The sequence below is a fragment of the Mesoplodon densirostris genome, chromosome 12, assembly GCF_025265405.1.
Source record: "Mesoplodon densirostris isolate mMesDen1 chromosome 12, mMesDen1 primary haplotype, whole genome shotgun sequence".
Classification (NCBI taxonomy): domain Eukaryota; kingdom Metazoa; phylum Chordata; class Mammalia; order Artiodactyla; family Ziphiidae; genus Mesoplodon; species Mesoplodon densirostris.
Window position 1 is genome coordinate 10,896,994 of NC_082672.1, and position 27,910 is coordinate 10,924,903.

At 41.3% G+C, this 27,910-nt stretch overlaps 1 protein-coding gene across 8 annotated transcripts in view; it reads right to left on the reverse strand.

The window, feature by feature from the left end:
• The window catches only part of ARID1B (AT-rich interaction domain 1B), a 413,166-nt gene that overhangs the window by 341,325 nt on the left and 43,931 nt on the right, over positions 1-27,910 (reverse strand). For all 8 annotated transcript variants that reach the window (XM_060114324.1, XM_060114322.1, XM_060114319.1 and 5 more), the window contains exon 2: positions 22,183-22,377. In XM_060114324.1, the coding sequence (XP_059970307.1) occupies positions 22,183-22,377 (195 nt within the window). The remainder of the gene's footprint in view (positions 1-22,182; positions 22,378-27,910) is intronic.

Below are 27,910 nucleotides of genomic sequence, written 5' to 3' on the forward strand. Positions count from 1 at the left end.
TTATTATAGTGTTTCCATCTAGCCTATTCTACCTCACATTACTTTTCATCCTTTTAGGCTTTTATGTCTTGTAACTCCAATCAAATCCCCACCTGCCTGAGGACAGAAACTTTCTCACACTTTGTGGAACACTTTGCACAGAACAGTGTTCAATAAATTACTGACCAATAAACATTATCCACTTTCTAGACTTCAGCTATCATTTTGAATAAAAAAAAAAACTCAAAGGCAATGAATACGCTCAAAGAAGTTTCCTAACATTACAGTATTTGGTGCAGATCATAAAACAGGAGGAAACAATGTTCACACCAAACAGACTAAACGTATCATTTTACGAATCATCTGTTATAAAATGCAAGCAAAATTTAAATATTCTAAAACTCATTTCCTGTAAAGAAAGGCTGTTGAATTGCAGATCAAAGACTATCTGAGGGCTTCCCTGGTGGCGCAGTGGTGGAGAGTCCGCCTGCCGATGCAGGGGACACGGGTTCGTGCCCTGGTCTGGGAGGATCCCACATGCCGCGGAGCGGTTGGGCCCGTGAGCCATGGCCGCTGAGCCTGCGCGTCCGGAGCCTGTGCTCCGCAACGGGAGGGGCCCCAGCAGGGAGAGGCCCGTGTCCCAAAAAAAAAAAAAAAAAGACTATCTGAGAAAGTTAAATAACAAAAATTCCATTTCCAAACAAAAATTAATCCTGAGAGATTTTCCCCTTCAAAATGCAGTTTACCTAGAGTCCTAATTTTTGATGATATAGTAAAAGAATACTTTTTTAAAAAGCAGACGACCAGCCAAAGTTGAATTCTTGGGTTTTGACTGTTATCCTCCTATTACAAGAAAAGTAACCCTGACTCTCTGACCCTCCAGTTTTACTTCTAGAAATTTATCTTAAAGAAATAATCTCACAAGCATACAACTGTAAGATAGCATTCTTTGCAACATCATTTGTCATAGGTAAATATCGGAATCAACCCAAATATTCTTCAATCAGAAATTTGGTTAAATAAATAAAGATATATCTATTCTAAGGAATATTGTGCAGCATTATCTAAATATGGATAATGGAAACAGGTAGAAAATGTCTAAGATATGTTAAGCAAGGCAAGCAGGTGGTAGAAGAATATGTATAATATTCTACCATTTTAAAACTTTATTTAGAAGTACATATACCAGGGGCTTTCCTGGTGGCGCAGTGGTTAAGGATCCGCCTGCCAATGCAGGGGACACGGGTTCGAGCCCTGGTCCGGGAACATCCCACGTGCCGCGGAGCAACTAAGCCCATGTGCCAGAACGACTGAGCCTGCGCTCTAGAGCCCGCGAGCCACGGCTACTCAGCCGGCGCGCCTAGAGCCCACGCTCCGCAACGAGAGGAGCCACCGCAGTGAGAAGCCCACGCACCTCAACGAAGAGTAGCCCCTGCTCGCCGCAACTAAAGACAGCCCGTGCGCAGCAACGAAGACTCAACGCAGCCAAAAATAAATAAATTAAGAACTTTAAAAAAAAAAAAAAGAAGTACATATACCATACTGATTTCCAAGAAGTGAGATTTCAGAGGATATTTAGCCATTTATTTTCTGCAGTAAGCATTTCGAAAAATGTTTTAATCTTCTACAAAAGTAATTTGCAGTCAGGAAATTAAAACTAGTGCCCCATTCACCCCAAATTTGAAGTTCGTCGTTTCCCCAGAAATAAAACATATCCATTTATAGTTATATGTACCTCATTTACTGAAAACGAATACCATATGCAGTAACAAGACTGGAAATGGTCTTAATTCATTCAGCCTACTAAACCTCTTGAAATTATGAATATAAAGGACATTAAAAATAGGATTGCTTTTATGGATTTCCCATCCTACAAAATTAAGAATTCACGATATGAATTTACAAAAGCCACTTGTACTTTAGAAACAGTTCCTCCAAAAGAAAAATATTTATGTGGTGAAAATTCAGTCCTGAATAAGACTGTTGGAGTTCAAAATCACCAAAACTGTCACAATCAAAATACCTAAGTTCATATTGACCAGCAAAAACAAGCCTCTCCAATCTAATCTAATTGTTCCAGCATTCTGAAGGTTTTCCACCACTGTGTCCCATTTTTTTCTATTTTGAAAAAAAGAAATGATTCGAAATGGGAACGTGGCAGTTATGTACAGTGCAGTATGTAAACTGGCAGAGTTCTCTGCCCCTCAAGTCAGAGACATGCAAGCAAGATATTCTCTCCCAGTGACAGGCAGCCCTGTGTCAAGGAACTAGGTAGGTGCTAAAACCTGTTCAGTGATACCTGTTCAAAAACAGCTCTGCAAGGATACTTCAAGTTCTGTCAGACGCCACTTCGTACAAAGACATCCCCAGGAGTATTACAAAAAAGACAGCAGTGGACTTCCCTGGTGGCGCAGTGGTTGAGAGTCCGCCTGCCGACGCAGGGGACACGGGTTCATGCCCCGGTCCGGGAAGATCCCACATGCTGCTGAGCGGCTGGGCCCGTGAGCCATGGCCGCGGAGCCTGCGCGTCCGGAGCCTGTGCTCCGCAACGGGAGAGGCCACAACAGTGAGAGGCCCGCGTACCGCAAAAAAAAAAAAAAAAAAAAAAAAAAAAAAAAAAAAAGACAACAGTGATGTTTTAGCAAACTCAGCGTCAAAAAGTACTCTAATGCATTTTTAATCCGCAAGAGAAAGTGAACAACTGTCCTTCAATCATCAGCGTCAGGGCCAATGACACGGTTTCCCTTCCTCGGGGTCCACACAAAGTGTTACAATTGGCTTACCAATCACGCTCCTTAAGAGCTTTAAAAAAAAACAAGACAAAAAACCTCGTCCCTCCTCACACCCACACAAATATCTGTCTTCTTTTCCCCCTTCCATCAAGTGGTAAGAGAGGAGGGAGAGAATTAACGTGACTGTCCGCTCTTCAGGACAGAAGAGCATACAAAGAAAGTAAGAGTTTACGCAAGAGGGAAGGGATGTGGGAACAGATGTGTATGTATGACTGATTCACTCTGTTATAAAGCAGAAACTAATAATAAAAAAATAAATAAATAAAGAGAGAAAGCATGAGTGGAAAAGGTGAAAAAAAAAGAGTTTACGCAAAGAGGAGTTTAAATTTGACTCTTCCAAACTATGTAAATGCAGAAGGTTCTATGAATTAAAAATATTAAATAGCAGAATGTTAACTGAAGTCTTAGCAGTGGGTCACAGGTAATGACTGCCTGAAGTGCATGGCTTGAAAATTATTTCTAATGAAAATTCTGTATCATCATACCTCACTTCACCAAATTTAGTAACAAGACAAAGTGTGAATGGCATTTTTTTTACTTTAATCCTATGGTTTTAGTGTATGAAACGGGACCCAGGAAAGACGGTAGGGGGAAAAGAAGATAAAAATAATTTTCTAGGTATTGTTGGGAGGAAGCGGAAGAACCACGGAAACAAATGAAAACTTCAGAAAAAAACAAAGCAACAATTTAGAATAAAAAGCAGCATGCATAATCCCAAGGAAATTCTGGATATGATTCAGGAAAAATGCTTCTGGACACAGAAGACCAAAAATGAAGACGAAATGTCCCCAAGTTGTTGACATTTAATAAACATGTTTCTCTAGGAACCTGGTGCTCAATTAATTAGTACAAGTATATGTACTTAGGCGGCAAAGTTTCTCCCTAGCAGATGGTACAACAGGCTTCAAAAACAATGGGAAAGTTTACTTCAAGGGGTCTCCTTGGTTAGTTTAACAAACGTCTTACCAAAAGATACGGGGGAGTGGGGGTTGGCATCAGATCCCTCTCGTATTTTATTTAGGGTGACAAAGTGAAGGACAGGGTGGCAGCAAGGCCCACCAGCCAGAGAAGACCCTACCCACAGGGCCACTCCTGCACCTCCCCTTAGTGCTAAGTTCCATTCCCAGGGCAGACAAGGCTATAAAAAGCCTGGCCTCTGGCCAGCTGGCAAGACCACACACCAGGTATTTTTAACTTAAGGGGGCCTGAGGATGAGGCCAACACCAGTGCACCAAAACGTTCAGGGAAGAATAACAACCACCTCCAGCCAGGATGGTGGTCGATGGTCGATACAGCAGATTTTTTTCCTGAAGTATTCTGATTACCGATCGGTGTTTTAATTGTGATGGAGACATAAAAAGATAACATTTGTGAAAGCTGATAAAAGTGGGCATATACTTCATTGTGAAAAAGCACAATCACTTTGAAAGACCATATGTACAGTTACATGAACTGCAATGTGAACATCAAACACTGGCCAAATAAACTGGACTCTTATTTTTTATTCCTGACACGTAAGGCTACAATCTTGACTTCTGTTGTAATTACTCCAACAGTTTGCTGTTGCTGTTCTTAGTTTCCCACTGGTCTTGGCACTGGGCCACACATACAGATACCACGAAGCTGCTCCCTCAGACACAACTCCAATGCAGCAAGATCACACACAGCTGAATGCTCAAGTGCTCAAGGATTATGGACTATGGTTAATGTAATTTTCTGGATAAATAAGTATTAATCAGAACTTTCTTTTAGTTTCAGCCTTTACTGTCAAAAATTCCATGTAAACATCAACGTTAGTAAAATGTTCTGCCGTAAATGAATATCATTTCATCTTTCTTGGACAACTGAAGGTTTTCAGACGTCTCTGTCATGATTCTTACTCTCCACCTTGAAAGCAGAGGCGTGCGGTGACTGGACGAGGCGGAGGCAGGTAAGTGTGGCCGGAAGCACAGCCGTTGCCCTCTGACTGCTGGATGGACTGGGTCCTCCGGAGGCTCCCAGGGTGCGTGCAGGTGGGGGACGGCAGGCCCAGAGCTATAGCCAGGAACTCCTTTCTATTTAAATGTAAGCTTACAAAAGTTTATGTAACTTGCCCCTTTTTTTTTTCCTCTTAAAAGCAAAAGGCAACCAGAAAAATGTTATCTACTTGTAGATTTGCATTAAATAATTTTACCACAGAATGTAGCCACATTCAGTGTATCCTTAAATCTGAAAACACTAGGATCATCTTCGACCTAAATGGCACTGAAATGTCTGCCCTCATATGCCATTATCCTCCAACTTTTTTTTCCCCCGTTGTATCACCTCTCTCAACTAGACTCTCCCTCCCGGTTCCCCTTCAGTGGGGAACTTTTATCCTGACGGGGCACTGATCACTCCTCTGGCTGGTAAGAGAGCCTCATTGGCCTTCCTACTTCCGACCTCCCCTTGGCTCCATCCTAAACACAGCTGGGGAGGTCATTTTCCCCTGAGCAGCACTTCCTGAATTCCAGGAGGCTTTTCCTGGCTACTCTAAACAAAGGCCACCCCCGCCTCACACAGCCTCCTCAGGCCAGGCGCCCTGCCAACTAGAGGACACTCCAGTTGTGCTGTTCAGTTCATTTATTCATAGGCTGACTCTTGGTCTTCAAATTCCTTGAGCCACTGGAAAGTCTAGGGTATTACCAGGTAGCATACTGTGAAAACCTCTTAAGTTCCCAACAGATTGGTAAGAAAAAAAAAACTGCTTTGTTAAAGATGTCTCTGTAGAGATTTCCAGTAAACATGTCAGATTAAATAATCATGTTTATCTCTACTCCCTCATAGAACCCCATTAAAATAAAAGTAAAGGAACTGTTTTAAACTATAAACCCACACGGACAAAGAAAACCGAAGATGAGACGATAGCGGATAAGAGAGGTCAAAAATTTTCGGAAGGAGTAAAGCAGATGGACGAGTGATAATTAAAGTTTTAATTTGTTCTAGGTGAGAGGATAAGAAGCAAACTAATTAAAGCTCAGAACCCCAAAGACTCAGGAATCAGAGGGTGGCAGGGGGCTGGGTGAAATGTGTTAGTAGTTATTCAGAGCCCCCCTTCCTAATCCCCACCCCAATCCTGTCAGAAGTCAAGAGCATTCCCATCTGGAGGGGTTGGCAGTAGAGAGGGGCTGGAAAAGAGAGCATTAAATGGAAACACACACACACGCGCGTGCACACACATATGCACATACACGTACACACACATATTCAGCTTCCAGATGCCCTGACTTCCTCTCTGGATGAGTAACTGTGGGGAAGGGAGAACACAGATACCATGTGAGGGGTCTCCAACAAAATGGTCTGATCCCCTCCCCATCATCCAGGCCCAGCAGTGGGCATGCCTGTCGCAGTACACAGAGCTTTCCAGCCGTTTTTAGCTTTCTGTCCATGTGCACCAAACTGTTACAACAGACATTTCAAGAAAGCCTCCAACATGAGACAGAAAAGGGTGAGGACAGTAAGGACTCAAAGGGAACAGGAGGAGAACACTGTGGAGCAAATCTCCAGAAACAAAGATCCTAAAAGGATCATCAGCGAGATAAACTACCGTACCCATCGGAAAAAGAATAAGATCGTATTTTGTAAAAAGGCAATTTAGACAAAAACAAGTTCATGGAAAGTGAAACTATGAAAGCAGAAACCAAAAATTCACCAGAAGAGCTGGAAAACAAACTAAGACTATCTACCAGGAAACAGAATAAAAAAGACAAAGGGATGAAAAAAGGATAGAACAAAAGGTTTAAAAAATAAAGAATTAAATAATAAACAAACAAACAAGTCCAGAATTTCTAACATCTGACTAATAATAGTTCCAGGTAGTAAGAGAGGAGAAAAATCAAGATGAGGAAATTATCAAAGAAATGACAGCCCTCCCTTCCCAAAAATTCCCTGAATTGAGTTTCACACTGGATTGACCCAGCAAAATGAACAGAAAAATACCACCTGCAAGGTTCATCAATATTTTAGAATCAGAGAAATAAAAAGCTTCTAAAGTCACCAGAGAGGAAAAAATAGGTGGCATAAAAAAGATGAGGCACTGGATTTCTCAACAGAAGCTTAGAGACCAATCGAACAGTAACTTCTGAAGGAAAATTATTTCCAAGCTAGAATTCTATACTCAACCAACTAATCAAGTGTAATGGTAGAAATGACATCTTTCTGACATGCAGGGAAACTTTCCTCTCCTGCACCCTTCTTAAGGAGCTACTGGAGGATATACCCCACTAAAATGAGGGAATACATGAAGATATGGATTCAGAAAATTGAGTTTGAAGCCAATGTAATTCTAAGAATGACAGCTAAGGGAAATTTTATTTACTACACATATGCAGCAAGATATGAGAGTAATGGAGTTCAGAATGCAGAAAAAGAGGAAGAGGGATTCCAGTTCTGACTGGGGACTCAACCACTGCTTGCTGAAAGCCACAGAAATTTGGAAACATGCACATGCTTCATTCCAGATCAAAATCTGCCGTGGTCCGTCTAACTGAAAGAATTTAAGTCATCTGAGTGCATCCTAGCTGCAAGGGAGCCTATGAATTTGAGTTCTGGACTGCAGAGGCAGAACTCTTAAATGTGGTCATTTCTCCAAACAGAAAACAGGTATTCAACAGAGGGTGGGTATCCAAGAACATGAAACACATTGAATAGAGCTGATTAATTGAGGGGTTCCACCTTATTGAGAGGACCTGTACAGGTCTATCAGAGGATAAAGATGAATCGGTGCTATTTACATCTTTCAAAAGTAAAACAGTGAGGCAATTATCAACACCAAGATAACAAAAAGTTGTATATTAAAGAAATATATTCATAGTTCATGTCTCAGCTAAAGACAGTTACTTTATACAGCCCTATTAATGTAAACACTGAATGTTGATTTAGCCTTAATGGGACGAGAAAGGGAAAAGGAACTGTAAGGCAGGACAGTGTAAAAAGAGTTAACTTATACATAGTAGAATGAATAGATAAAGTCTAAATTTGAAAAAAAAAAAGCAACATAATCATGTCATTTAGAAATGGGTTTAAGTACCAGAATAAATTATTATGAGTTGAAAATGGATGCCTCCAGGAAATGGAACTCATGGGCAAGGAAAGATGGAGTAGGAATTGGTATTTTTCTCAAGAAGCCTTGTAATACTATTATTTAAACTGCGTACACATACTGAGGAAACTCTTTTTTAACTTTTCAATGTACGAGTCTCCTCCACTAGACTGTGAGCCTCTCAATGGCAAGTCCTTTCTCCTAAGTGAGGGGCATACCGCAGACCCTCTTTAACACTGGTCATCTGTAGCCAGATGTCCAACCAACATTAAATACCTGTGATATTTTTTAAGGTACGCTCTCTTTTTTAAACACAAATAGGAAAGATCCCTCAGAATGAATATGATAATTCATTAAGAAGAGACTGTTGGGCTCAGCTGCACTGCCCAGCCAATCAGACTGACCCTGTGGTCCATGCGCCAGAACCAAACTAAGCAAGGTATAACAGTCACGGCAACAAGGGAAAATTTGCGAATACTGACACTGACACTGGTGTCCTTTTTAATCTAATCTTTATAATTAACTTGCTGGATATTGCAACCATATGTTACCTGTAGGAATGATTAAAGTGTGCATATTCGGCAAAGTTCAAATTCAGGTTTCCAAACGGCAGGTGAACCACTAGTAACGAAGGACTTGCGACCTTCCTTACTCATATGAGAATTATAAGAAGAAGGTAATCAACTCAAAACAAGGTAAGCCATCCCTTACATCTTTACCTTGAAAAGAAATCATTTGACTTAATTCGTGTGTGGCTCTGGATTTCCATGTAACTAATTTTTAATAATCATATAATGCCAGGCTTACATCTTGTCATTAATATTAAAAACAATGTAATGAATACTAATTAAAAAAAACAAGAAAAGATGCCCTAAAATATGTTATCAGGGGCAATAATAACAGATAAAACTGGCAATAATCAGAAAAAGTGATGAGAGGTGCAGTTTTTGACATTCCTATTTATAAAAGCAGAGATCAGAGACGAACATAAAAGTCAACTAGTAAATTCATTTAAGGGGGAAATGAACAATGTTTACATTTTTATTCAAAACTTAGCTTCTTTATGTATTTCCATATCACAATAGCTAAAAAGTGGAAATGACCCAACGTCCATCAACAGATGAATGGATAAATAAAATGTGGTATTATCCACATAATGGAATAATGTTCAAACAAAGAAAGGAATGAAGCACTGATATATGCTACCACAGGGCTGAACCCTGAAAACATCCAGACACAAAAGGTCCCATATTATATGATTGCATTTATATGAACTATCCAGAATAGGTAAATCTATAGAGACAGAAAGCAGATTACTGGTTGCCAGGGGGAGGGGACCTAGGGGGAGGAGGAACTAGGAAGTGAGTGCTTAATGGGTACAAGGGTCTCATTTGGGGGTGACAAAAAAATTTTGGAACTAGACAGAGGTGATAGTTATGCAATACTGTGAATGTACTAAATGTCACTGAACCATACACTTTAAAGTGGTTAATTTTACATTCTGTGAATTTCACCTCAATAAAAAAAAAACTCTAAGTGTGATAGACATGGTAACATTCAGTTTTCAACTTGGTAAAAGTCACAAAGGACTTTCCATGAAACTAATATGCAATGTCAAAATGAGGCTACCGTAATTATAATCAGTCTTATTATTTAAGAACCCAAATGAACCCTAGTCTCAGTGATGCGAAGCGTTCCAGTTTTACCAGAATCGTAAAGTGCAGTGCTAGCGCGGGCCCAGAGCTAAAGCGCCAAGAATCTGAGGTCCTTGCTCTGCCGCTGAGTAAGCGTGTAAATCTGAACAACCTGATCAACCCCTCTCGCCTCACTTTCCTCATGTGTAAACCGAGGATCCTAACACCTACCTCCGAAGGCCATCGTGAGGACTGAGTTAATCCACGTAAAGCAAGAAAAACAGTGCCTGACAGAGAATAAGCCCTAACACACGCTAGCTATTATTAATAATAATAATTTAAAATGGAGATAAATAGCGTGGCAAGATCTAAATGAGTGTAATGTAAAAGTGCTTAGTATAATACCTGGCACCACGGCTGTACTTTGTCATCTAGTGACCGCCTCTCGAGAGCACTAGGAAAACGGGCCCAGGAAGAAGACCAGGACCCTGTGGGGGGAGGAGGGGGCCGGTAATTCCCGTCCTTCCTGGAAACTGAGAGTTACTTACCTACCATACATCCTCAACGGGAGTAAACCACACGGCAGTAATTTTTAAAGATTCAGGCTAAATCACCTTTCTCTACTCCTAGGTGCAGCCGCAACCTCCACTTCCGGAAACAAGCTACAGCGCAGTGTGGGTGTAAAGGCTACAGCTCCAAGTCTCTGTCCGCAATATACCCCTTCTAAAAGCTAAGCTTCTGCGAAGTGTTCTGGCCCCATAAAACATGTCTACTCAGAAGAGTGAGCTCAGCTTATCAATTCCACTTACGGAGAACTAAAATGTCACACTTCACGGTTTTCTCCATAAATAAGCACTGACTTTTACACAATTCCAGTACGAGCATGGATGTAAAATGTTCCCCCATCATGTCACAGCCCCCATACCTCCACCACACAGGGCAGGCCTCTGCCTCCACTGGGGAGGAACTCTCTTCCCTCCGGCAGTAAACCCCTACCGGAAAGCCGTCTTTCTATAAACGGCCTCCTAACTATTTGGGGCCGGAGGGCAGGGGTGGTCCACGGCCAGCAACGTCAGATGGCCAGCGTTCGGACGAAGAGCTGAGCTCGCAGAGTGACTGGCACCGAGTCTGAGTCAGCTCTGAGCTAGAGTCTTAGATCCTCTCCCTCCTGAGAGCACTCCACTAAACACGGGCAAACGCAGAGGACCACCGCCGGCCAGGCAGGCACGGAGCAGCTGTCTCCGGCCCAGTCAGTGGGGTGAGTCCCAGCCAGAAGGAATACAGGGCCCTGCACTGCACACGCTGAAATAAGCGACGACAGAAAACCAGCTGCTATAACCACCTCAGGCACCAGAAACTCCTCAGGGGTCTAAGAACAGGGTTAAAAGTACAGCTCAGAGACGTCAGCAGGCTTCCTACAGGTCAGCAAAGGAGCTGGGCACTGAGTTCAACTGGAATCCAAGGAGGCAACGGGGAAAGAGCCTGTCCCCAGCCGAGCACAGGTGCCAGACGCGCTGCTGCCACGCTCAGACCTCTCTGCACTGGGGTCCACGGATCTCACTGGCCAGAGGCTACAATTCTGCAAATTCTTTCCTTCGCTTGTTTGAAAATGTTCGTGAAGTGTCGCGTACTGCTCTAGATGATGGGCCACAGCGGGGCCAGACCAAGTGCCTGCTGCCCGGAGCTCTTGCCCGAACAGGAGCAGCACACGCAGGCCGTAAGCGCGGCGGAGGAAGGGACGAGTGCCCGGGCAGGAGGGGTGCGTGCTTCTACTAGACAAGTCGGAGACAGCGCCTCAAGTGAACACTCCTTTGGACAGAAAGCTAGAAGCAGTAAGAGAGCAAGACTCACAAAGACCTGGCCAAAGCCTCAGAGGCACAGGAAGGACGGTATTCTGAGGGGTGAGGGTTAGGGGTGGAGCCTCGGGGACCCTGAGTGAAGGAGGGACTCCCAGAGGCAAGGCCAGGGCCTGACGCACGCCCTCTAAAAGGACCATTCTGGAGTCCGCTGTGATAATCCACGTGGGAGATGGGGGCTTGGCCACAGGGTGGTAGCTGTCAAGGCGGTGAGAAGTACTCAGTTTCGGGATCTATTTTGAAAAAATGGGGCAATGGGATTATTTAACAGATTGAAAGGCTGAGAAAGGATGACTGTGAGGTCTGGGCCTGGGCAAGCAAAGCAGAAGCACGAAGCTGCCATTTATGGAGTGAGGAAAACTGTAGGAGGAAACGGAGCAGGTGTTTTTTACACAGGAGAAGCTTGGGAACCGTCAAGTGTTCTCTACAAAGATTTAGTAACCAAAAGCACCCCGCCCCGCCCCCCGCCAGTTATGAATTCAGAACTCCAATTCGTAGCCTCCCTTGCAGCTAGGATGCACTCAGATGACTTAAATTCTTCCAGTTAGACTGACCATAGCCGAATTTGACTTGGAACTACACACGCTGCACGTTGCTCGTTGCCCCGTTTCTGCAGCTTTTAGCAGCAGTGGTCAGAACTGGAATCCCCCCGGATCCCTCTGCTTCATTGTTCATTCTGTACTTTATTACTATTGCGACCTGCTGCATGTGTGTAGTAAAATGTCCTTTAACTGTCATTCTGGGACGTTCTCTACATGTGCTGTGATACACCTGATGTCATGAAGACAAGGCCAGTGATGTCATACGTCACCACTCCTTCCACCCTGTATTTTTTAAGCCAACGAGAAAGAAGAGTGGGGGAGAACTCAGCTGCAGACAACAGTGGACAAGGAAGAGAGCTCTCTCTCCGGCAGCCCAGTGCACTCGGAAGGGAATTCTGGTCTCTCCTCTTCTCTCCAACTATGAGAATTTGGCCAACTACTGGGGAATAAGATCCTCTCATCTCTGAGACCCTGACAAGTGGCAGGGGACATACAGGTAGGAAGTAGAGAAGGAAAGTCGTATTTCTGTATGAAGCCCAAAACACTGAGGAGACCCTCCAAAGATGTAAAACGCCTAGATACCTAGGCGTAGATACTTAGATATCTAGATAATCTAGATACCTAGATTATTGGGCTACCTCAAAATCTTATTGGAAGTTTCAAGATAACATAGTAATTAAAGGAAAGGGAAGTCTCCTTTCTGGCTGACTGTTTTAAGGAAATATTCTGAAGCCCACAGACCAACAATTATTCTGACCCCTACCTCTTCCGCAGTTCTCTCTGGCAGCAATGATGATGATGATATTGATTAAAAAGGAACTTTTTACTTTTAGTGTTGGGAAACCGTCCCTGCTTGGCTGTCTTTTCTGTGGAAACATCTCAAATTGGTGTTCCCTTCCCAGCAGACATCTCCCCAGCCCTCCTTGGGACCAGCTCCTACAACCATCCAGGTAGAACTAGATTTTTTCAGTCTCAGGACCATTAAGTAAAACTTAATTACCTCATCAATGATAGATTTTTTTGCATTTTTATTCCAGTACTTTCTAGGTTTGTTTGTTTTTTGGGTTTTTTTTTTTTTTGCTATTGATATTCATCTTACTTTTTGTTTCTGAATGTTTGATGCTGTCTAGAACAAAGGCAGTGCCTTTGACTAACCCTGAAGAGCCAATTCCATTGGTCTGTTTGGTAGTTATTTTTTTAAAAAAAGTATACTCTTAATGATTTAATACCAATAAAGGGAGACCAATTTGCTTAAATCTTTGGAACAATCTGTTTTCTAGATTAAACACACTTTTTTGTAGGAAATGGGAATCTGCGTAATGCCTGCTGCTGTAGACAGTTACTAATCTTGGGTTTCGGACTTTGTTAGTAGGCAAGGGATGTTCATGTTATACACACACACTAACCACACTCAAGTCTCAGCTCCAGAATTTCCAGGAACTTTCTAACACCTGGCTCCACTAGGGAGTTCCTCTTGAGGTCAGAGAAACCTGGACTGAGCAAGGTCCCCAGTGCTAATGAGGCGTCCACACAGCCCCACTGAGAAAAGCAAGGCTGCTGCGGCTTCCTGCTTTTTCTCCTTGTAATCCCCTCTTCCCTTCATGCTTCCACCCACCTTCTTTCTCTTCTCCCTCTCTACTAAAGTGTTTTTCTAATTCCATTCACAACTACAGTTTTAACTTTTATAGCTATTTTCAAAACTATAAGGGCAAATGGCCTTAATAGATTTGTTGCATATAAAAATAATCAAACTGCCATAAATAACTTTTTACCAGAAAAAATTTAACTTTCTTCCACTAACATAAAAGAAGAGACTTCCTTTACCCTTAGGAAAAAACCTGTTTTAAAATACAAAAACAGGGCCTCCCTGGTGGCGCAAGTGGTTGAGAGTCCGCCTGCCGATGCAGGGGATACGGGTTCGTGCCCCGGTCTGGGAGGATCCCATATGCCGCGGAGCGGCTGGGCCCGTGAGCCATGGCCGCTGAGCCTGCGCGTCCGGAGCCTGCGCGTCCGGAGCCTGTGCTCCGCAACGGGGGAGGCCACAACAGTGAGAGGCCCGCATACCGCAAAAAAAAAATAAATAAATAAATAAATAAAATACAAAAACAAAGCCATCCAACTCTTCTTTGTGGAGGTGAAAGAGGAGTTGAAGTAATGGCACAGGAAAAATCTTTTAAAACTTATTATTTCCATTAAGAATTTACTGTACACAGTTTATCCCAATGTTGTACAGTATATACTATTTTCAGAACTACTTAGAAAGTAATAGTGTGTAAAATGTGTAAGTAATTACTGGCTCTCTTTGATTCTTTTTGTGACTCCAAGTAAAGTTAGCACCTCAGGCTTAAGATTTTCTACATATTAAAAAATAATAATAACATTCTACATATCTAACATACACCAGGTATTCAGAAGAAAGAGGTTCTCTGAGAAAATTTTCACTTTAAAAATAGTTAGGGGACTTCCCTGGTGTCCCAGTGGTTAAGAATCCGCCTGCCAAGGCAGGGGACACGGGTTCGAGCTCTGGTCCGGGAAGATCCCACATGCCGCAGAGCAACTAAGCCCGTGAGCCACAACTACTGAGCCCACATGCCACAACTACTGAGCCCGCGCACCTGGAGCCCGTGCTCCACAACAAGAGAAGCCACCGCAATGAGAAGCCCGCACACCACCACGAAGAGTAGCCCCCACTCGCCGCAACTAGAGAAAACCTGCGCTCAGCAACGAAGACCCAACACAGCCCAAAATGAATAAAGTTATTGAAAAAAAAGTGAGAAGATAATTTATTGTACTGATTACAACAATCTGCTAATCTTTGAGCTAATCTCTTTCCCCTTTAGACAGAATTTTAAAGAATTTGGGTTAGTAGCTGTACTAATACAACTTGTCAAGCGTTAACCCTTAAATTTCACCAGACTGTATTTGAAATGACAAGACTCTAAACTCTAAAACTAAAATAAAAAGACATTAACTTACTATTATCTTAAAGGGAAAATCCAAGCTGGGAGATCTCACAGTCAAACTCATTTAGCAGATGAGCGGAGTGAGATACGGATTTTTCCAGTATTGCACATAGATTAAGCATTAACCGACAAGGACTGAACTGTCCCAACTCCTGGTTCCGGCCACATTTCTTCCCTTCAAGCAGTGGCGAGTTTCTGACTCACTGGAGGAGGGCTGGAAAGCAAGCACCCAGGGCGTACGGCTGCACGTCAGGAAGCTGCTTCTGTGTCTATCTCTGACACCTGGTTGTTAACCCTAGCTGCACAGGAGAGTCATCTGTGGAGCTTCGAAAGAGGGAAGCTTTTACATTCAGATGCCATTGATATGGGCATCCATCTGGGAGGTATCCAAGCACTGTAGGAGAGTCTAACCTTCGGCGAAGTTTGAGAACCACTGGCCTAAGCTACGCCACTTAGTTTAACTTTCAATTTATCTTCTGGTATTTTTGTTTTTACTGTTTGTTTTTCAGGGAGCTGTGAAGCAATGTGGTTGGTTGATTTTACTGTTATCAACTGTTAGCTTTAACTGAATTGTTTAAATTTTAACATAAATATCACACTAAATGTTTCTTTGATGAAAGCAAATAAACCAAATTTATTTAAAATATATCCAAGTGATTATAATGCTACCTAAAACATATACTTGAGTTTTACATTTCAAAAATAAAAATATAATAGAAAAGCTTAACGGATATTTTAGGTTGAATGTCTATACATGTAAAATACATAGAACTCATATGTAAATGACAAAACAGAATAAGCTACCAGCAGAGAATAGGCACTGTACACTGTATGTAACCTTTAGAATTTCTAGGGCAATGTAAATGTCCAGGTTAAAAAAAATAGTAATAATAAATACACACACACACACACACACACACACACACACACACACACATATACATACATCAGTATAAACTTCCTAATATAAAAGTAGCTTTCCAGGACTTCCCTGGTGACGCAGTGGTTAAGAATCCGCCTGCCAATGTAGGGGACGCAGGTTCGAGCCCTGGTCTGGGAAGATCCCACATGCCGCGGATCAACTAAGTCCCTGTGCCACAATTACTGAGCCTGCGCTCTAGAGCCCACGTGCCACAACTACTGAAGCCCGCACACCTAGAGCCCATGCTCCACAACAAGAGAAGCCACTGCAATGAGAAGCCCGCGCACCACAACGAAGAGTAGCCCCCGCTCTCCACTAGAGAAAGCCCGCACTCAGCAACGAAGACCCAACGCAGCCAAAAATAAAATAAATAAATAAATTTTTTTTAAAAAGGTAGCTTTCCAGGGCCTCCCTGGTGGCGCAGTGGTTAAGAGTCCGCCTGCCGATGCAGGGGATACGGGTTCGTGCCCCGGTCTGGGAGGATCCCATATGCCGCGGAGCGGCTGGGCCCGTGAGCCATGGCCGCTGGGCCTGCGCATCCGGAGCCTGTGCTCCGCAACGGGAGAGGCCACAACAGTGAGAGGCCCGCATACCGCAAAAAAAAATAAAATAAAATAAAAATAAAAATAAATAAAATAAAATAAAAAGGTAGCTTTCCAAACTACAAGAGAAATCATTTCACATTTTCTCATTAAACTTGCAAGTACAAAACCCAGTCTTACCTCATTTTTAAGAAAAAAGGCTAAAGATTTAAAACTTTATATTTAACCTAAAGTGTGATCTCTTCTAACACACCTCTGTTAAGAATGTCACACTGAATGCTTCAAAATATGTTGAAATTCAACTACAATATAAGAAGTAAATAAAACCAGCTAAATAGTCCAGAAATTTAAATTTTAAAGCACAACTAAAAATTACCATATCTACAGATCTTTTCAAAAATATTTTCTTGGTACAAAACTCCATCTACAGGGAACTTTGGCATCAAAGACAGTAGCATCTGCTATCTACTTGGAAGCAGAAATGTGAGGTGTAAAGCTTATATACCTTCATATTCACTGATGAAGAACAAGTGAAGAAATCAAGACAAAATGTGGCCAACAAAAGGCCATTATTTATACAATCTGCAACCCGCTTAAAAAACTCCAAACGTTTCAGGTATACAAGCAAAGCAGCTTGGCTCCAACTCTCTTAGAACAGAACATGAGTATATAAAAATGCTGTGAATAACACAGCAAAAGAAATCTCAAAGCATTCACTATTTTATTGGCCAAAAAGTTTACCTTCATCTTATTGATTTGTTTGTTTATATGTGTATATATCTATATACATGTAAAGTACATGTTTAATATATTATTTAGTACAGGTAGGTGTCTCTGAGTGAATATAAACTATCAAAAACTTAAGACTCTGAACGTAAAACAGACACTAGGCACCCATTCCTCTCCATTATGTTAAGCCTTCCTTTATTTCACTAAGTCAAGCCTTCCTTTCTCATCCTATCACACCCTATTATGCTCCTTAAATAGTAAGTCTCAGCTCTGTTTTAGAGAAAACTAAAATTAAGCCCTGACTATTGAATTCACACTTAGGATTCAGAGAGTAAGTCTAAACAAACATTTCATGTCAAAAAACTCTTTTAACCAGTCCTTCTCACTCCATTCTTCCTTACTTTTCAGAAACATTGTTAAAACTATATCAAAACATAATTTAACTGTATTTTAAAAAGCAATTTTTTTTCCAGAATAGACTAACAATATAAAGTAACACAGGTGGGAATCCTAGAATTCACTTAGCTCCTTAATAAACCCAAAGAAAACATTTATTTTAGCCAAACAATTGTAATGTTTGTCTCCTTTTAGAAACATCTGCTGCCAAAATAAATATGTGCATTGGAAGAAGTGTTTTGGCTGTTAAGATGGTACCAACTAAAATGCTTATGTTCTGAAATAAATATTTTACTCAAAAAGCACACAGCAAAACAGACACATCCAAAGGGTGTAGAAGATAAAGGCACAAATTAAAACACCTATTCATTTTTAAAGTCTTTTTCAAAACAACCTCAGTGTTTATAATTCAGTTGTTACTTAGATCAAAAGTGATAAGTTCAGATGGGTCACCTTAACAAAAATAACAAGTTCTATTTAATTTTGCCATGATATCTTTCAAAGCAATAATTATATTCCAAATTCTTGTTGTTGTAAAGGTCTTTGCAATACAGATTTTTTGTTTGTTTGTTTTTTGTTTTTGCGGTATGCGGGCCTCTCACTGCTGTGGCCCCTCCCGTTGCAGAGCACAGGCTCCGGACGCGCAGGCCCAGCGGCCATGGCTCACGGGCCCAGCCACTCCGCGGCATGTGGGATCCTCCCAGACCGGGGCACACGAACCCGTGTCCCCTGCATCGGCAGGCGGACTCTCAACCACTGCACCACCAGGGAAGCCCAATACAGATGTTTTTAAAAACTAAAAAGTCATGTTTTCCCATTGCAAAAGCGCTCGTGAACTTATACATCTCTCACTTTGCCCTCTTTCTCCTTCCCTGGTTTTATAATTCCAACAGGTATCAGGTTATATAAACATCTGCAACAAGATACGGAGAGTTAAAATATCAGTCCAATAACCCTTGATAACTCGAGAAAAATCTCAGACCACATAATTGAAATCAGCTTGACACAAATAAATATAACTTCGTTTCTGTAACCTATTTCTTCTCGGTGTTATTTCTTTTATATGACAAATCTTTTTTAAAGCAAGTCAGCATAGGCCTATGTATACATTTATGATCACAAAGGACAAGAAAAATGAAATAAAACATTTGCTCACCCACATCCCTGATCAAGCAAGGGATACACTGGTGTCTAAGTTTAAAAGAACAAAATCTAAAAAACTCAGTCAGATTCTAGTAACCTTAAAGATTATACATCCTCTGTGTAGCTCTGTATTAGATGAAATCAACCAGTGTACTTCTGTTAACCATCCCCAGGTTTGAATTCCAGGAGCCTAGAGGCAGAACATTCTCCACAGAGGCACAGAAAATTCATTTCCCCTCTCAGCTCAATAAAAACCCAAGTAGACTAGTTTTTAGGACACCGTGCAACACTAATCTGTTTACCATGTATTTGCCTGATGATGTGAGAGAATCAGCAAGTGAAAGACCACAAGTCTAGTTCCAGTTAATAAATACCAAAAGGATGTACTATTATCACATCATGCTTCAAAGACCCAGTCATGAGTATATTTCAAAAATAAAATTATCACCATACAAATCAAGAATCCCCAGGTTAATACTAAAATCCAACACTCAGTGGCCAGCTCCCCCTAACTCTCCAAGACAAAAAGTAAGCAGTGATACTATGCATGTTAAATTTCATATAAGCACTGTGGTTCTTTCTAACAGAATACTCATTTAAAATTCCTGTCACAGGAGTAGAACGCCAGCCAGGAATCAAACTGTGACTCCTGAGCCAAAGACAACTTACCACTCAGCTAGTAAGTGGGCAACTCAATATACAAACTTGAATTCCTACATTTTAATCCTTTGCAGAAATATGAGCAATATTAAATGAACTGGATTCAGCTCATTAGAGGTTCACGAACCAAGCACAGAAAGCTTTGGAGGCCGTCCAAAGTAAAGTCATGCCTAGGTGGTGATGTCCACTCAATAAAAACTCAATGTCATCATTATCTTCCAATTTTTTCCCTGAAGAACATTACCAGCCATGACCACAACCATGCTTAGCCAATTACATCGCACTAAGAGAAGATGGATAGGACTGGCAGCCAATCACTGTGCCAGGACCTTGTTTGTGGACCAAATTTATAATTATCCAAAATTCGCAAATAAAGCAACTCACCGAAAATTCCTCACCAAAGGACACAGACTAAAGCTAACAAAATAAATGTGTTCTAATAACCTTTACCAAAACCCACATTATTTTTTTTCCTTCCCAAAGCTGTGAATTAGCCTACACCTAACTGATCACATGAATTTGGTACTATGCTGTGTGTCCCCTTTAAAATGTTACATACATTCAAAAATGCATTAGCAGTTCTTTTTAGCCTTTTAGGCTTCAAAACAAAAAAACAATACTTCAAGGTCGTATTATAACTAAATGAAAAAGTAAAAAAGCAATAAAGATTATTTAGAACATTTGATTATGATTAACTCAATATGGAAGTCTGACAGCCAGGGCATTCAATTTCTTACCAGATACCTTACTTTTCTTTCATTATCAGAAAGATCTGTGCTTAATCAGAATTAGGCATTTTGGGGGGTTAGCAGTAAAATACCTAATCTAAAATCTTAATTAAAAATTTGCTAAAATACTTGGTGGGTAACCTTTATCAATTTGTCCCTTCAAATAAATCCGAGAGTTACTGGATTTTGAAAGTATGTAAAATCCACCAGGATTAAATAAAACAAAAAAGCTAAGAAAACTAAGGTGATTCTGTGTAACTGTGTATGTCCTCTACTTTTAGCCTTACGTACGTGGGAAGAAAATAATGAAAAAAATATTCCTAGGTAATCATTCTTCACACATCTCCACTTGTTAGATTCCCACTTTGGGATTGCAAAATAAACCAACGTCTTAAACTTCGAAGAAGACTTTAACTCATTCAGAGAAAAAGGTAAAGATTCATCCAGTAGCTTGCCATGAACAGCTCCTTTTGAAATGACTCTCAAATGTCCCTTCAGGGAAACATGGTGGATAGGAAGGTGCAGGAACAGGGAGTGGCAGCGTCTGCGTCCCTCCACCCGTCCTGCTATTTCTCACTGCCCTCCTGTCTCTACTCTCTTCCTGTGGCCAGAGTATCACACAGAACTGTCAGAGCCCGAAAGAAATCAGCTGTAGAGTAGAATCAGGACCTGATTCAGCTGGCTGCCTGGGCCTTCTTCCCCTCAACTAAGGGAAAATTAGCTTTAAAACCTAAAAATAAATAAAATAAAATAAAATAAAATAAAAGGAAGGGAGAAAAAAAAATCACAACTCTCATCTTACTTTTCAATCATTTACAAATTATCTCCCTCTCATAATTAGCAGCCTCAACTAAAGAATTTTACTCTAGGCAGCAAAGTATTACTGGAAGAAAGGAGTCATGTTGAATAAAATTACAATACAATTAAGTATGCAACTAACTGCTAAAATTCTGAGTGGCCAATCTTTAATAAACAAGCGGTGAGAACTTCTGTCAATAACGAAGGCCATTTAAAGAACCAACAGCTGGGATTCAAAGGCTGAGCTGCTTCTATCTTTCCTTACAACTGCCTTAACATAAAAATATCGCCAAAGGACAAACTAAGATAAAGAGGAAAGACAATATTCAGGCTCTAAAAAGACAGGGCTCAAGTGCCATTTATCTGTGAACTTTTAGGACACAGCTATGGAGCATATAAAGTATAATATATCATTCTCCACATTCACTTTAGAGAGAACAAAAGTTCTATCCAATCTTTTTTCCACAGTGATTTTTGGTCAAACATGGGGAAGAATTTCCTGAGAGGAAGTACTGTGAAACTCTGGAACGGGTTGCTTGGCAACACTGTGGAATAAACCTATCTGGAGGCAGGAAAACAACGAGGGCATCAGCCCGATGCACCACCAGGTTAAAGGCATGGTGTGGGAATTTATAAACCAACCTTTCTGGTGCTCCTAGAAACTAAATACCCTAAAACAAGTCTGAATCTCCTCATGGCAACATTACAACGATATACTCTACAGTATCCAAGAGACTGTAGGCTTACTACGGCCAGAAGGTAGATGGTCATTTAAGGTAACTCCAACTATTTGATTCTAGAGAAAAAGGAGAAGAATATTTTTTTTTAAGCAGAAAAACTCTTTTTGGTTTATGTAAAAACACAAAACCCATCAAACCTACAAAAACTGATACACATCAAATTCTCTTATAAGAAATACAGAAATCTTTTTTCAAAAGATACAGAAGAAATATGTCAAGAAATAAAAGCAAAATAACTTTTGGGGGAGACAAAAAATTTTAAGCTGATGCCTTCTTTATGAGAAAGACCTTTAAATAACTTAAAACTTCACCCTAAGAAGTTTATTCACAGCTCAAAATTTGACACTGTCTGACATCAGAAATATTAGAAAGCCAAGTTCACTTTGGGGCTTAGATCTATATAATTTGCTGCAAAATGATGACACAGTCACTCTTTCAAATATAGCTGGTAACACAGGCTTTCTACCAAACAGGAATTCTGTCCACTTTGCTCTAAGGTCACTTTTCTTTCTTTAAAAGAGAGGGGGGAAACATTGTACCTGTGATTATTTCAAGAAACTATGAAAATTTTTAAAAAGTAGAGAAAAATCAGTGAAATGCCCCCCAATACCCTCAAAACTAATCTTCGGTAGACAGTAAAAGACAAAGACAAAACTAGGACCAATTGTGCGGGGAAGTGGAGTAAAAACTAGCACAAACCTGCTGCTGTGGGTATTGCATTCCTCCCATGGCTCCTGGGGTCCGACCTTGAATGCCAATTGGATACCGCTGTGGGCCTGGGGGGCCGTAGGAACCTGCCGGGTAAGGGCTGCTCTGCTGTGGCTGAGAATGAGGGTTACTGCCCATCCCATACAGCTGAGGTCTCTTCATCACCATGGGATCCATTGGGCTGCCCTGTGAAGAAATACACGAAGAAGTAGGCTTATTAAGTCATTATTACAAAGGCAGAAAGTTTGCTATGCTAACATATACATTATAAACGCAACTATCCTTTCTTTTGAAAATATTAAAAACGATGACCGGACAAATAAAACCCAGAAAAACATTAAGAAAAAAACCTAGGTGGATATAAGACATTTAATTTTTTTTACTTTTAGCAAGGCTTTAGTAATTAAGAGGGATCTGGAGCAAACAATATAAGGAAAGATTTTGCATTCATCTAAAATTCTACTATGCACACAGGAAACGGGCATGAGTTAACCTCACCCTGCTCCTTTTAGCTTACTAGTAACAAAGGCAAAGCATAGCAAGTGGTTAGGAACCCTTTCTGACTTCAAAGTATTCTTAGAACAATTACTTTATTTTAGACCTGAGTCTGCAAGTCCTGATCAAACATTAATGCATCTGAGTGCTCATTAGAAAGTGAAAGGATAGATTTTAGATAACACAGAATGTCTAGGGTAAAAATTTTCAAAGATCACTAGTGCACATGAATAAGCACCCAGACTATGAGTCACAAGCCACCTTCTCTATGCAAGTAAGCGACTTACCAAACATAACCAGTTCAAAACTAGACTATGAGTTTTATTTTTGGCTTGGTGAGTCAGCCCATGGGCCTCAGGGCCAAGGCCATTCAGGAGAGCCGAACTGGAGCCTCAGTCTGCGCTTTCATGCCCTGGGTGCTTCAAAGGAGCAAAGCGGTGGTGGCGGAAGTCCCTCACCGCGGTGCTACAAAGGCCTACAGATCCCTCCTTCCTTCCTTCCAAAACCATACACTGATGCCTACTGTGTGCCAGACTCTGTGTTCACACTGAGTACACGGGGACTCTCAGGAAGGCTTGAAGATGAGCAGGGTAAATGGAAGAAGTCACATTCAAGGTGGGGAGGGCCAGGGCACAGGGCACCACAGAACAGAAGAAACAGCACAAAGCACAGGCTCAAGGGAGCTGAGCTGCCTGGCATGTGTGAGGAAACATAAGCAGTTTAGATCCAAACGAAGAAAAGCAGCAGCTGGACCAGGCAGAAGCCAGTAGATGGGTGAGCCTTACATGCCATTTTAAAGGCTTCAGATTGTACCTTGGGGATAAACCACCGGGTGCTTTTAACAGAGAACTATAGAGTCAGATCCGCCTTCCGGAAGGACCACTCTCTTGGCAGCTGCCTGGAGCCAGGGTGGGCTGCCACAGAGGCAGGTGAGCTGAGGTCCTGGGCTGGTAGCAGTGCTGGGCAAAAGCAAGCCCAGATTCAAGAAAGAGAATGGAAACACAGCACGGCTTGTGAGTGATGGAAGACAGGTGTCAAGGGTGGCTAAACAGACGATAAGACACCAGGTGAGACCGCATGCAGCAGCAGAAGCAGATCAACGCTCCCCAGGGGGCGGGAGCCTTCACTATGCTGCATATTAAAATTGAGGTTCCTATAAGGAAATCCAGGTGAAAATATCCAGAAGGAAGAGCCACCGTGAGTTTCCAGCTTGGGGAGTAAGGTCTGACCCAGAATCATAAATAGGGAAGTCAGCACACAGAGAATACATGCTCCTGGAGGGCAGCGATTTCTGTTTTACTCACTCACATTATATCTCCAGGACACAAGTCAAACAGTGCACCTGGCACACAGTAAATCCTCAATAAATACTGGATGAATTAATTAATATGAAGCACATAAAACTCAAGGACTCTACCCAGGAAGAACATATGAAAAGAGAACAATAGGTAGAAGGGAAAAGGAGGCCACAACAAGGCCAAAAGAATGGGTAGAAAATGTAGTTCGAGGTTGTAGAGAGCACGGTGCTATGGAGCAGAAGGGAACAGGTGTCGCAGTATGCCAACTGCGGCCCAGGAGTCTGACAGGTGAGGGCTGAAGCTCCGGCTACGCCTCGTGACTGGGAGGTAACTGCTGAGCTGGGCGAGGGCAGTCTCGTTGCAGAGGTGAGGGCAGCTCCTGGAAGACCGGGAGCTGGGCATGAATAGGAGGTGAGGGGGAGCCAGGAGTATAGACCCCAAACCCAAGGTGGGAAAGCTACAAGAAGCCCCAGTCAAGCAATTATACTCCAATAAAGATGTAAAAAAGAAGCCCCAGTCCTCCGTCCTCCTACACATCCCCAAAGGCTGCCCGCAGCCTCTGCCCTCCCTCCTTCTTAGGGGCACCCTGGTGCTCATTTCAATGACTTGAGTAATCCACTCATCACACATTTACTAAGCATCTACCGTGTGCACTATGCAGCGCACTGGAAGCAAAAAGTGGACAAGTGTCGGTGGCTGTCCTGGAGACGTGAACAGGCTGAACAAAGATGACAGTGCAACCCAGCAGACATCCTGAAGGGGCCATGAGGAGAGAGCATGCCAGCAGGTCTGGGTTTTCACAAAGCCCACCTAGAGAAATACCTGCGCTTAGTCCTGAGGGGTTGATAGGAATTTGCCAGGAACTGATCTCACCTGAACGAAGATATGTGTAGGCCAAACAGTTCTGCTCAAAATTCACAATTTCAAGGAATTTTCACTGTGCCACTTTCACCAGTCAAGAAAAACGTTTACTTACTGTGACAGAAATTGCTCAAACAATATACTGATGTTACACAGACTGTGCTGACTTCACAATTCAGCATACAAACATACGTGGTGACCTCATGTAATGAAACTAAAATTGAAAACTAAGAATTAAGTTTTCTCAGAATGATTTAAATTAGAATTTATGCCTAAGAAAAGCAAAATGTAATGATTTTCCACACTTTCTTTCAAAAGATAAAATAAAACTTTCTATGAAAGTGTGAAAATCAAGGCTGAGCTGGTGATGCTAGAATCCGCAGACTGAATGAATGGCCCACAGAGGGTAAATCAGATTTCAGGCTAAATTTCCAATACGGGCCCGAGGCAGCCCTATCTTCTCATTCAATCTGAATTAGCCAGGGCACAGGAAAGGTCTGCTTACTTGACTTTAAATAGTGTACCACCCAAACTGGCTTAATTAAAGCAGAAATTTAAAATGGGAGAATGATTGGAATGTCTATATTTTAATGCTATAGATAACAGTGCAGCAAATTCATCTTATCAGTGACTGAAACTGTTTTGTAATATCTTTCTCATCACTGCCATAAACTCTCACAGCCCTACTTAAAATTCAGTTAATTTGCACCCATGACAAAATGTTAGCTTAACCCTGAGATTTCTGAAAATCGAAAGCATGAAATACACAGATTATCTCTACCTCTCAAAATGCATCAAATGCCTTTCAGTGAGATTCAGATATGAAAACAAGATACTTACACAGTGCAAATTATTTAATTTTAACCTTCTCTCCTTATGGCCTATTATTAAATATTCAACCACAATCCAAATTCATCCCACTGTGTGCTCTTGCTATTTTTAACACTAAATATGTACCACTGCAGGATCTCAATCCCTGCTTTTTACTACTCTCTCCTTAAAGAAAACAAAACCCATATTAAATCTAAGACTTTTCCAAAAAACAATTCACTTCTCATAGTCACATCTAACCCAAAACAACTTTGTATTTATCATCTACCCTTCTATTGATTCTACAGTATCACCATTTTCAATTCTCACATATAATTTGTTATATCAGAGACCACCACATTAAGAATAGTCCTCAAATATTTCTCTAAATATGTCATTTAGCACACTTTTCCTTTCTAGTTACCATTCCACAACTGCTGCAATTTGGACTTCAATTCCATAAAATAAGACAAGTGCTTTTAGAGTCACAAAGTGTCTAGTCCATTTTCAAAGAGGTCTTAACATAACTAGTCTATGTTTAGTTACTCAGCTTCTAATGAATTTTATTACTTGATAAGACTTTCTTGTAACTCTTCCTTATTCCAGTAAGTTTTTAGATATGTATGTATTTAAATATGTAGTTATGTATGTATGAGTTATAACTCTCTCCCTCCCCCTCCCCCTCCCCCCCCCTCTCTCTCTCTCTCTCTCACACACACACACACACACACACACACACACACACACACACACACACACACACACACTTTCCTGGATCTCCTTCTGGCAAGCTGCCACTGCTGCCTACATCCTCCAAAGTCTCAGAAGGTTTCCCATCCCTGGGACTACTAAATAAGAAGGAGTACGAAGTATATTTTTAAAATATATATTTGAATATAGATTCTAGCACAGTTAGGCTGTATTATAGGTTAAATAGGTTTTCAGAGGCTGGCCTGGAAATCCACCTACCCTTTAAAGATTATCCAAGTTAAAGAACAAGTCCCTATATATTTTTAGCATCCTTTAGATATACTTGATGCTTTTTATACTTAGATATTCCCTCATTATCACTCTTTCAGAGTATGCATACACAAGTATTTATAATAAAGATATCTACGTAACTGTATTCACTCCTAAATATCAAGTTAAGGGGATATCTTATTAGTAGTTTCTTTATGAATATAATATTTCACAATTTTTTCAGCCAAATTCCTTAAACCACAAATTGAAGAAAGGCATTGAAAAACCCACAGAAAGAAGAACTATCACATCTTCTTGATCTATAATCATATCTATATATCTGGATTAAACAAGAGCCCAAGGAAAGAAAAACTCTCCCCCTTTTGAATCATTATTTGGGAAAATGTTCTGTCTTACCAGCAACCAAAGAAAACTCTTGAAGTAATATTCCATTACGTATGAAATGACAAAAATAATAAAACCCAATGTGAGTAAATGGGTATTTGAACTAGTATGTATAAAGCAGTGGTAAACTCTTCCTGAAGGATAATATGACAAGAAGCTTTTTTAAAAATTATTTTTATTTTATTAATTTATTTTTTGGCTCTGTTGGGTCTTCATTGCTGCATGCGGGCTTTCTCTAGTTGTGGCAAGCAGGGGCTACTCTTCGTTGTGGTGCACAGGCTTCTCATTGCGGTGGCTTCTCTTGATGCGGAGCATGGGCTCTAGGTGCATGGGCTTCAGCAGTTGTGGCACGCGGGCTCAGTAGTTGTGGCACGCGGGCTCAGTAGTTGTGGCTCACAGGCTCTAGAGCACAGGCTCAGCAGTTGTGGCACACGGGCTTAGTTGCTCCGTGGCATGTGGGATCTTCCCAGACTAGGGATTGAACCCGTGTCCCCTGCATTGGCAGGCGGATTCTTAAACACTGCGCCGCCAGGGAAGCCCATTATGGCAAGAAGCTTTAAACAAAAGCTTCAAAAATTATCTTGTTCCAACTATAATACCCTCTCAAATGGGGCAGGGGTGCCATTTATCCAAATTTGTCTGCAGCTACATGATTTCTAATACTGAAGCGAGAAAGCATGGTCTGTCCTGTGGGGAAAGCATGGACTTTGGACTCAGAGAGGATCCACAACCCTTATCCCAACACTTAATACCACTGTGTGACTCTGAATATTGGTGCTTATTTCTTAGTTTTCTCACTCACTAAATGCGAGAAATACCTGCCTCACAATTATAATGAAAATTGAATTAGTGAGAACTAAAAGGATCTCAGAGCGACTAGTTGTTCAAAG